At 46.1% G+C, this 11,640-nt stretch overlaps 1 protein-coding gene across 1 annotated transcript; it reads left to right on the top strand.

Moving 5' to 3' along the window:
• Positions 1 to 6,281: 6,281 nt before the first annotated feature.
• Positions 6,282 to 9,392, top strand: LOC138378518 (granzyme B-like). Its single transcript, XM_069463849.1, has 5 exons — positions 6,282 to 6,336; positions 7,377 to 7,524; positions 7,953 to 8,088; positions 8,277 to 8,543; positions 9,174 to 9,392. Exons 1-5 carry the CDS (start codon positions 6,282 to 6,284, stop codon positions 9,333 to 9,335), a joined length of 768 nt encoding a protein of 255 aa, XP_069319950.1. The 3' UTR covers positions 9,336 to 9,392.
• The last annotated feature ends 2,248 nt before the right edge of the window (positions 9,393 to 11,640 follow it).

Genomic DNA, 11,640 nt, shown 5'->3' with positions numbered 1-11,640 from the left:
CCGGGTGCCAAACACATATCAGAGCAGAGCATCAGGCCCAGAGAGCTGTGGTTAAATGTTAAAAAAAAAAAAAAACAGCCCCTAAGGCTGCAAACTCTCCCCATCTCTGATCCATCTCTGCTCCCCTCTCTCTGGTCCATGCACATCCTCCCTCTTTAATCTCTGTAGACTTTCCTTTACCAGAGTCACAGACTTTGTGTGAAAAGCAGCCTAGAGTGAAGCGCTTTCTTGCATTCTTGTGAGAAAGATGGAAACCTTGGTCTTCTTACTAGAGGAGTGGCAAATTAAATGGTTTCTGTAGGTTTAACAGATACTGTTTATGAGGATAAGAAAATTTCTTTTCATTTTGGTCTGCTAAAAGGTTAGTTTTGTTATCAAGAGGGGATGTTGAATTTTATGAAAAGCTTTTTCATTTATTTAGATAATTTTGTGATTTTTCTTTTAAATCTTTGTGGCAAATTACATTAATTGAGCTCTCTAAGGTTAAATGAGATCTGCATTCTTAGTGTAAACCTAACTGGCTCATGATATATCAACCTTTTATATATTATTAGACTAATTTTGAGAACTGATACTTTGTGTAGGGCTTTGTATCTATGGATCATGAATGAGATTGGCCTATAAATTTTTTTCTTATTCTGTTTTTGCATCAAGGTTATGCCAGCCTTAAAAAATGAGATGGGCCATGTTCCTTCTTTTTCTCTTTTCTGTAAGAGTTTGTAGAACAGTAAAAGATTTTCTTCCTTGAATTTCAGTAGAAATCAATGGTGAAGCCATGTAGGTTGGTTCTCTATGTGGAAAATGTTTGAATGCTGATGCAATTTCTTTAATTGTTGTAGTATTACTCAAGTTCACAATTTTTCTTGAGTCATTGTTAGACGGTGACATTTTTATTTTGTTTAAAATTTCAAATTTATTAGCATAAATGTTTTTATAATATTCTTGGCTTATCTTTTAGTATCCTGTAGCATTTATAAAATTATTCCATTTTTAGTTTCTGATATTAAACATTTGTGCCTTCTCTTCCTTTCTTTATAATTTCCCCAAATATTTGTCAATATTATTAGGTTTTTCAAGCAGTTAATTTTTGCTTTACTATATCTCTCTATTGTATGTTTGCCTGTTATTTCATTAACTTTTGCTATCTCTTATTATTTTTTCTCCTAGTTCATTGAGCTTATCTCACTTACTAATTTCTAACTTCTTAAGATATACGATAAGCTCAATAATTTCAGTTTTTCATGATATATGAGCTTTAAAACTACAAAGTATCCTCTACCTGTTATAGCTGCATTCCACAACTTTTAATTAGCGCTGTTATTGTTATCATTCAGTTCAAAACTTTCCATTTTTCATAGATTTTATTTTGACTTATAGGTTATTTAAAAGTGTATTTCTCTTTTTCTAATATTAGGAGGATTTTTCTAGTTATCATTTTTTTATTGATCTCTAGCTTAATTGTATTATGGCCAAACAACATTTAAAAAATTCACATCTTTAAAATTTCTCAAGATTTGCTTTGTGGTCAGTAAATGATCGATTTTGGCAAAAGTTTTTAAGCAAACTTATAAATAAGTATTTTGCAGTGGGTGGCTGCAGCGTTCTGTGACTGGTAGGTCCAATTTGTTAAGTGTTCTGTTTAAATCATCTTCATTGTGCTAATTCCTAAGGCAATGATGAATTTATCTCCTTGAAGTTCCTTCAATTTTTGTTTTATATATTTTCTGGCCATGTAATTAGATACATTAAAGTTTTAAATCATGTGTCTTCCTGATGATTTGAACTTTGTATCCTTGTGAAATGACCCTAATAGTCTTTACACATGGTTTTATCTTATGGTCAGTTTTATCCAGTATTATTATACCTATAATAGTTTTCTTTTGGCTACTATAAATATGGTATATAGGCTTCCTTTCTTTTACTTTCAACATTTTAAACCTGTTGCACTAAGCACATGTTTATGTTTTGTTTTTATAACTGATCTGATATTCTTTGACTTTTAATTGGAGCATTTAGAATGTTTACATTTAATACAGTTATTGATATATTTGATTAAATCTACACTTACTTTATGCTTTGTATTTCTCCCAAGTCTTCTATGCAGGAGGGATGTTGTTGTTTTAAGACTTTTTTGAAAGAGTTTTATGTTAACAGCAAAATTGAGAGGAAGGTGCATCCACTGACCCCACTCATGCATGGCCTCTCTGATTTCCCCTTCACCCTATTCGTGCTTAAAACAGCTAATTCTGCTACCAAATGACAACCTCAAATTATTTGAGAATAGCTGTAATGACCTGTGCCCCAGTTCACCTTTTCCATACATGAGTCTGCTGGGAGCCCATTCCACAGTGAAGATGCTCTCCTCCGGGACACTTGGCAGGGCCCAGGGTGGGCACTCTCTTGGCACAAGGCTTTCCTCCCCTTATCTGTTATAACCTCTGCAGGAACAAGAAAAAACCCTGATCTCCCCGCCCCTATGAGGACTGAAGCAAAACTGAGATTTCTGGATAGAAGGAAGCTAAGCCAAAGGACGTGAGCCTACGCTAATCCCACTGATCCCAGTTCCCGTTATTTTCTTAGGAGTTATTGAGTACCATTTATGAGTGGCATGCAGGTATTTAAGATGCCCATCTCACACAAAGTCTTAGCACATGATGCCAAGGGGAGCTGGATATCTGACTCCTCAAAGCCTCATGGCTGGAGTTCAATGCCTTGGTAAATTAAGCATTGTCCAGCAACAGTCTTCCAGGAGTAGAAACCTGAGACAAGGAACATAAAAAACATCTAGAGTTTTGCAATCATATATTGGAGGTTCTGGCAAATGATTCAGCATAGAGAATACAGAGAGAATTATGTAGTCATTGGTGCCACAGCCAGTCATCCTGCCCCTGCCGTTGTACCCATCCTTCCACTGGTAAAATGCTCTCAGCAGCCCGGCAGGTTTCTGCAATACCTGATTTCTCATGGGGCAATCTTCAAAGGGCTGGATGGAATGGCCCAGATCTTCTGCTTTGTTTGTGTATTTTTCCTATGTTGTTCCTGACTTCTTGGTCTGATACAGAGAAACTAAATAGCAGAGGGTGTCTACACCTGGGAGATATTAATATTATGATTTAAAATTCACGGTCCAAAACCACAATGACTTTTGCACCAACCTAATGGCATACCAAGACTGGAGGACACATAGGGGATGTGACAGAAGAGTGCTTAGGCATGAAGTAGAGTTTCCTTTCCAAACGTAACACCTTTTTAGTATACCTGCCCTGAACTTTGAGATAGAAGGAAAAAGAGAAAGATCCACCAGTTTTGCAATAATATGTTGGAGGTTCTGGTAAATGACTCAGCAGCACCCCTCTTATTTCGCCAAAACCAAACCCTTTGCCATATCCTGTGCAGATGTGATAAGAACGCACACAGCATGAGCCTTTGAGTAAGAGGCTCATGTAAGAGAGAGCTCATCCCACCAGAAGGTTAAGGTATAATCTCTGGGCCCTGTGGAAATACAATGTTTGAGAAAAGAGAAGTGGCCTTGGTGGGTAAAGTTCCGGGTATATAAAAGTCTGCAGGTGGAGGGTCTTGAGAGTGATCCAAGATCACATCGGAGGTGACACTGCAACCCAGAACATTGCTCCCTTTCAGCTCACTCCCACCCAGAAGTGTGGTCAACACCTAATTATTTTTCTGAGTCTGTATTGTTACACTTGCTCCCAGTTTTGTTGGAGTGGGTACACTGTTCTCACCCCAACCCACTTCTCCTTTCCTCTCCTCTCCTCTCCTCTGTGGTCCTCTTTCTACCCACCCCAGACATTTACCCACGCCAGAGTTTTACTGAATTATCCCAATCCAACATCCAGACCTTGTTCTTCTCCATACTTTTTTTATTGGTGGTGCTGGCTGGGCAATGATTAGAATAGGCAACAAGGGAAAATTAAAGGGTATTCCAGTGGATATCAAAACTTTGGAAGGCTAAGACATATATATCTTTCCTATAAACAATTTTCTCTCCCCATCCTTATTACTACAGAGGCAAAATGAAAGTACCACATTCCCCTTATTCTATACAACCTAGGTTCTCCTTTACTGATAGGTTTTTCCCTCACAATTGTTTTTTATGTCATATATACACCCCAGAAGTTCTGACTAGCATCCCAGCCCAATAGGAATGTAGATATAACTCCTAACTGAGACAGGAATTTCTTCTCAGAACATAGCTGTATCTCATAGTCAAATAAAATCAGCTAGTTCAGCTAGTATCAAGTTTGGGCCCCTTATGCCTGTAGGTTCTGGTTTTGCCACGGCTTAAATGAATGCTCAAGCTCAGGGAAATCAGGTTACAACAGCAGACTCAAATGCCACATCTAAGTGTGGGAATGTCATATCACTGCCACATTCTCTTTTACCCACGAGGTCTGGCCCTGCCCACTTCCAGCAGGGACTAGATGTGGTTCCATGAGAGGCTAAGATCTAAGGGGATTGCCTCTCATGGGCCGGGCATGAAATTCTTTTACATATTGAGAAAGAACATCAGGGAAATAAAGAATAAAAACAAAGGAAGTGTGTGATCTAAATAGACTTTTCCATCACCATTTGTAGCCACTGAGGTACCTTTCCCCTCTAAGAGAATCAGAGCATATATCAGAGACAGAGACAAAAACTTTTATTCTTCGGCACTACCTTAACATTTACCTAGAGTCCTTGAACAATGTAGGAGATGATGAAGTTTGTAGAGCTGTGGCTAAGACCACAAGCTCTGGAATCAGACCCCTGCTTTCCAATCCCTGTGCCCCCTTCACTCCTATGAGCTGAGTGATGTGTTGATAAGGCCCTTACCTTCTCAGTGTCTTAGCTTTTTCATCTGTGAAATAGAGGAAATATCAGTAGCTGACTCAAGGGTTGGAGTGAGGAACTATGTTCAGTGATCAGTAAACATTAGCTGGTATGGTAATGTTGGGTATTATGTTCTCAATTGTTCAACACACTGATTAACCATATCTTCTTTTCCAGTTACATTTTTTACAAATTTTTACTTAGACACAGATTCTTAAAATTAGAAGTCCCAGATGGTCTTCACCATATTTTAGTTTGGCTTCCTTTGTCCCTTTGGTCCCATCTAGAAAGACAATTTAGTCTCTCCACTGAGCCTTTTTCTGGGTAGGGTTCTTTCTTTGAAAAGTACTTGTATCAAGTTAATCTTTTCTGCATGTCTGCCAGCTCAGTAAGTTTCATCTCATTTAAATTTTTATTACTGCCTCTAGATTTGTGGTGACTTTCCTACAAAACCTTGGTCATTTGACTAAAAGTTACTAAAGTTAAAATTTCTCCTGAACTTCCCACTCTCTCCATTCTCATTCTAATTGACATATTATGTCAGGATGTTTAGAGGTACAGCCTAACTCTTGAAGAACCAATCCAAGAGAGGGGAACAGGAATGAAGGTGGTGGGGAAGGGCAGCGCCTGAGACCTCAAGATTTTATGTTCTCCTCTAACCTTTTCTTTCCATTTAAGGAGCTGGTGCTTTCAAAGATACTAAAGCAAGAGAGTGAATGGTTAATTTGGGCCAATAAATGTCAAGAGAGGGAGTTTTGTTAAAAGCATTGAGAAGAGAGGCGGACTCTGTCACACTGAGCATTTGTAATTAAATAAGAGATGTTAGAAGTCCCCTAGGAAGGAAGCTATGATGATGAATGGGTGGCTAGATGGGCCTAGTAGACAGTGGCCATGCTCTGTTAGCTACCTATGCATGATTGCTCTATCACGGTCCTCCCCAACCTTGTCAGAGTCTCCTCCACCGGAGGTCATCTCTCTAAGGGAGGAGAAACATCTCTAACATGCTTGGTTCAGCACAAGAGAAGGGCCAAACACACACCTGCCAAAGGAATCATCTGTCGTACTTAGCAGCATGGCCATGGAGGCACTGGTGGTTCTATCGCTGGGAACTCAGGTTTCGGGGGCTCCAGTACCTCTGTTGGCCAATACCACATCCTACAGTCCCCACCCCGTACACTGTGTTCCCACTTTGGGCTGGAACAGATGGTCCGCTCTGAGTCACCAGCTGTGGGTACTGGTGTGGTCACCACATGATTCTCACAGAACTACCTAGAAGGCATTATCAGGTAGAGGCAGTGGGGGTGAGGAGCTTTCATAGAAAACCTTCTGTGATGAAACACCACAAAACCAGAGCGAACATGAGGTCACTGAGCCCACCCCACCTCCTTCCTTTCCTGGGGGCTAAAAGGGAGCAAGGAGGCACACCAGCAGCTTCGACCTGGGCGGCCTTCCTGATGCAGCTGCTCCTGCTCCTGTTGGCCTTCTTCATGCCCCCCGGGGCGGAGGCAGGTAAGTGACTGTGCCCAGACTCAGAGGCCCAAGCCCATCCCACAGATCTCCTGCCCCTTCTGCACCTCCCTGATCCTTCTGTCTACCAGGGATGTTCTGAACCCCAGCTTCAGTCCCTCTGCAGACCCCCCAAGTATGATGCTGGATAAGCTCTCAGTAGGAATGCCAGGACAAAAGACTGTTCTCAGGAAGAGCCAGTGGGTACCATCCCCTCTCCAGGCCTCACCCCTGTCACCTGGAAGTGCATGGCAGAGGGTAGGCACCTGGGAATGAGAAAATATTAAATTCACCTAGAGAGGGTAGAGTGGGCCCCGCTTCTGTGTCTGGGGTAAAGACATGCTTCCCTCACTGTCTGTCAGAGAGAAGCCCAGAGGTCAGCTGACCCAGAATTGGTGGAATCACTGTCCTCCGAATACCATTTTGTCTTTGCTTAGTCTCAAGCCACTCAGTCCCTTTCTCCAACTCTGCCTTTCTTCCCAGGCCTTGGGTGCCTCCCCTCTTCCCAAGGATGAGCCATTGTGGCAGATCCCAGTTTCTCTGCTTTCCAGAATCCCACCAGCACTGCCCTACCAACTCTCATAGAGAGGCTAACTAGAGCCATTCCTTCATACAGGCAACAAACATTCATTGAGCACCCACTGCATGTCAGGCCCTCGGAACTAAGTCATGACAGTATCTAGATCCCTAAACTTACATCCTGGCCATTAGATGGCAGCACTATCCTAGCTATCACAGGACTCATCAGGGTCTTGCGAACTCACTTGGAAGAAAAGTCAGGAGGGAATTATCAGGAGCCGCTGGGATTTCATTGTCTCTATGAGGTATGCTGACCTCTAGCTATGTGTGGAAGAAAGATTTATAGACCAAGGCCAGCTGTTCTTCCCTTTTTCAGAGGAGGAAGGTGAAGCCCCTCTCCCCAGCCCCCTCTTAACTCCAGGCTGCCCCAGGCTCCCAAATGCCCAGCCCTTCTGGAGCCATTAAGCAGATCCCCAGCCCATGGCCTCAGAGGGTGCGCACAAGCAGAGACATTTTTCTTTCAGATGAGATCATCGGGGGCCATGAGGCCAGGCCCCACTCCCGCCCCTACATGGCCTATCTTCAGATCTGGCACCGTGGAACTGAGAAGATATGTGGCGGTTTCCTGATACGAGAAGACTTCGTGCTGACAGCCGCTCACTGTTGGGGAAGGTGAGGAGGAAATTTCCATGCCCTCCTGGAAATGCTCCACAGAGACCCTGTCTGAACACATGTGCCAGGAGGGCTTCTTGGAGAAAGAGGGCGAATAAGTCCCATGGGGGAAGAGGAAGGTTAGTGTCAGAGGCGCTGCTGAGGTAAGAAAAGACCAGAGTGATCACACCTGTCATATTCAGAGCAGGGGACATGCTTCGGCATAGGAATGGAACCTAAAGCAGTCTCACCTGCTTTCCCAGGGGGAGCTGACCCCTGAGAACCACTGGTGCAATTAGCAGAATGCCACCTCCTGGGGCCCCCCCATCCCCTCAGTTTCCCCTCAGCTGCAGCCCTGCCCTGCCCTGGCTGTCACCTGCTCTTCACAGAACTTGGGCTGTACCCCTGTGACTCCACACACCCGCAGCCCCTCTCTGCTGTCTGTGCAGCTCCATAAACGTCACCCTGGGGGCCCACAACATCGCAATGCAGGAGAAGACCCAGCAGGTCATCCGTGTGAAAAGAGCCACCCCCCACCCAGCATATAGTTCTACCGACTACTCCAATGACATCATGCTGCTGCAGGTGAGGCAAAGTCCTGCTGCTCTCGCTCTGCTGGTCCAGTTGCCCCTCTGGCCATGACACTGTCTCTTCTTCCCTCTTTTCCATCCTGCTTGGCCTCAGAGGAGAGGGGAGACAGCTCAGCCCCGGCACAGCACCCAGACCCAGGAGGCCACTGGCTGATCTGGGCTTTCTTTCCTCTTCCCCACCAGCTGGAGACAAAGGCCAGGTGGACTGCAGCCGTGGGGCCCCTCAAGCTGCCTGTTGGCAAAGCCCGGGTGAGGCCAGGGAAGAAATGCACTGTGGCCGGCTGGGGCCGGACTTCCCCGGAGGGCAAAGGCTCAGACACACTGCAGGAGGTGATGCTGACCGTGCAGCAGGACAAGACGTGCGAATCGCTTTCCAAGCCCCCCTACCGTTACAAGAAGGCCATCGAGATTTGTGTGGGGGACCCAAAGATAAAGAAGTCTTCCTTTAAGGTGAGACTATGCATCTGCTGCCTAGGCTCTGGGGAGAAGGAAGTTTGGGGAAGATCAGGGACCTGGACACCCAAGCAGTGGGGGACACCCTCACCCACTAGGCCGTGATCTTTCTCTTGGAAAGAGAAGAGGGGAGCAGCCCAAGCTGGTCCTCTGCACGCTTACTAAGGTATCTCTGGCGAATGGTGCTCTCAGGAAGGATGAATTTGCAACACTCCACCCCACCACAGGTCACAGGTACTAAAAAAACTGTGCTTCCTGGGGTTGCAGTAATTATAGCCAGGTGGCTCCTTGGAGCTGGCACCCCATATGGCTAAATGGCTCATCCTCCTAGGTGTCAGCCTCACTTGCCTGCCTCTGGTCCTTAAGCAGTGAGCTGGAGGCAATGGTTCCACACACCTTTATAAGGAGAGGACCCCAGGGCCTGGGGGAGAGGACCCAGGCTGGCCTCTGGGGTGAGGTGAAGCAGCAACAACATCCAGGGTCACAGCTTAGCAGCTAAGAGGCCCCGGGGCCTGTCCTGCCCTCTGCTTTCCACATGGTGGCCATGCAAGTACACCTTCCCTGAGAGGGGGCTTGAAATGGCAGGAACCAGGGAGCACCAGCTTAGTCCTTCCCCTCTGTTCACAGGGGGACTCTGGAGGCCCTCTCATGTGTGACAATGTGGCCCAGGGCATCATCTCCCATGGAAAAGGCAATGGGATGCCTCCACGTGTCTGTACCAGGGTCTCGAGTTTCCTACCCTGGATAAAGAAAATCATGAAAAGCCGCCAACTGCAGGAAGCAGACTAAGCCCCCTCTGTGACTGACCAAGTTCTCTGGACCTGAGTCCACATTTACACTGCAGGAGGGAGGTGCCAGCAGCTGAATAAATGTACCCTAGCTAAATGGGAAGGCTGGTTTCTTGTTTATTCACTGACTTCGTTCACAGGCACCAGCTCTGTGCTAGGCAGGCCAATGACACAGTTCTGCTGCTTTGTGCTGTCTCCTCTTCCCTCTCCCCTTGCCACTCCCAATCCCCCACGCAAAGTGGTGACCCAGCTGGGGAGACAGGCAGGGCAGGACCAGGAGGAGGCCAACTCAGTTCTTCCTCTCTCTGCCCACAGCATGACTCTAGGGACCCACTTGTGTATAAGAACCTGGCCCAGGGCATTGTCTCCTTGGAAAAAAGAATGGGAAACCCCCATGTATCAACAACAAGATCTCAAGCTTTCTGTGCTGGGATAAAAAGAACAATGAAAGAAAGAACAAACTGAGGGACCAGACTGAGGTGCCTCCAGGATTGAGCCATCCTTCTTCTCCAGGGCAGAGGCCAGATGTGCACCGGGCAGAGGGAGCAGAGGGGAGAGCGCTAGGGACGTAATAACCTCTCTCCAGAGTGGAAGTGATCAATTGCTCCTTTATTCACCAAACCAACATTCAATAGGTGCCAACCGTGTGTCCAGCCACCATCTACTTCCCCCTCCTGTGTACCACACCTTCCACCTCTAGAATCATGCTGTGTTGATACCCAGCTTCTTCCAAACACACCTCCCAGTGCCGGCTCCCCCTGCCAGGCAGACTGTAAGCTCCACAAGGAAAAGGGAGACACCTTCACAGGAAAAAATGACCCTCTCAGATAAACCTCTTACCTCATCCCTACTGCCCTCCTACCTCATTCCACACAACACCCCTAACCCCTCCCTCAGTGCCAGTATAAAAGAACCCAGATTTAGGAGGGGAACTACCTAAGAAGCTCCAGGGTAGGGACCACTGCCCCACTCTGCCAGAAATGGACAGGAGTCTTTTGGAAAGATGTGACCCACCCTATGCAGGGCTCCCTGTACAAATCAGAGTAGCCAGCAGCTTGGAAGCCCAGGAAGTTTCAAGAAGGCCCTTCATTACCCTCAGACCCAGCTTCAGTGCTTTTTGCAGCCCTGTCTTGGGTCCAGAGCCTGGGCAACCTCTGGTTTGCTACAGCCCGTCTTCCTACAGCCCCAAATGACCTTGAGGGCACTCTTCCATCCTAGTCTGAGCCAGCCTGTCCCTGCCTCCCACCGTCCAAGGTCCTCAGAGCCCCGCGAGCATCACAGCAGACCTTCTCTTCCATGCTGTTCATCCCAGGTGGATGTTGGCTACTAGCCCACCTTCCGCCCTGTCCACACAGGACAAAGAATACAGGACATGTCCGTGAACTCTAGGCCACACCTTTCACCTGGGCAGGGCCATGTCAGCCCTTCTCATGCAGATAAGTGTCCCTCCTGAGCTCAGTGCTCCACGGCTGATGCCTTTCAGCCTGTCCCTTTGGGTCACTGCTGACAGGCTGGTCTTTGAGCTAGGACTCCCTGGGTCACCCCTGGGCTATAATGACCTTTTAAGTGAGACACCACCTCTCTGCAGCAGAACCTGGAAGTACCATTTTGCTATCAACCGATACATCAATACTTACTGGGCAAATACTGTGTGCTAGGTAGTGGGGATACAGCAGAGCACCCCAGTCATCATGGAATTTCTCCATTTGCCAGGTCACTTTTCCTGGGTTATTGCTTGGCCTGGATCTGGGTTTGAAATCCACAAGAAGCAAAAGCATCTTGTTTTGAAAATGATAATATTCATTTGAATTGTATTTATGTTACATGCTATAGGTTTTCTGTCTGTTATCACATTAGATCAGAGAATAGCAAGTTATAAGGTTCAGAATGATCTAGAGATTTTCTAGTCCTGTCAGTGCTTGGAAAATCCCCTTCCCGTCAGGCTGGGTGGAAGATGGTAGCAGGGACAGGCAGCCTGTACAGGTCCATCTTGATCTGATTCACATGCGGTGAACCTCAGAACACAAACTCAGATATGACAAAAATGCCTTATGTCCCCTAAATCTAACTGTGTCAGACAGTAAGCATGTCTGAAATTTAATTCCAGCTATTACTGAGACCTGGCCACATCCAAAATCAGACCAAATTAGGGAGGCATACATGGTACCTGGACAATGGAGGAAAATCCTCTAGTCTTCAAGGCATCATGCTCAACTGCTGACTAGATCGCTGCACGCCATGCCAGCCTTGCCAGGTGTACCAGAGACACAGGCACTCAGGGTCCTTGTCCAATATGGGCACAGCTG

The sequence above is a fragment of the Eulemur rufifrons genome, chromosome 2 (assembly GCF_041146395.1).
Source record: "Eulemur rufifrons isolate Redbay chromosome 2, OSU_ERuf_1, whole genome shotgun sequence".
In the NCBI taxonomy this organism is placed as follows: Eukaryota; Metazoa; Chordata; class Mammalia; order Primates; family Lemuridae; genus Eulemur; species Eulemur rufifrons.
This window is presented reverse-complemented; position numbering and strand designations above follow the sequence as displayed.

Bases quoted from the DNA above. Each gene is read 5' to 3' on its own strand.
- LOC138378518 (XM_069463849.1), top strand. From the start codon at position 6,282: ATGCAGCTGCTCCTGCTCCTGTTGGCCTTCTTCATGCCCCCCGGGGCG. The intron at 7,525-7,952 runs GTGAGGAGGAAA...CTGTCTGTGCAG, and splicing joins GCCGCTCACTGTTGGGGAAG to CTCCATAAACGTCACCCTGG. The intron at 8,544-9,173 runs GTGAGACTATGC...CTCTGTTCACAG, and splicing joins TAAAGAAGTCTTCCTTTAAG to GGGGACTCTGGAGGCCCTCT.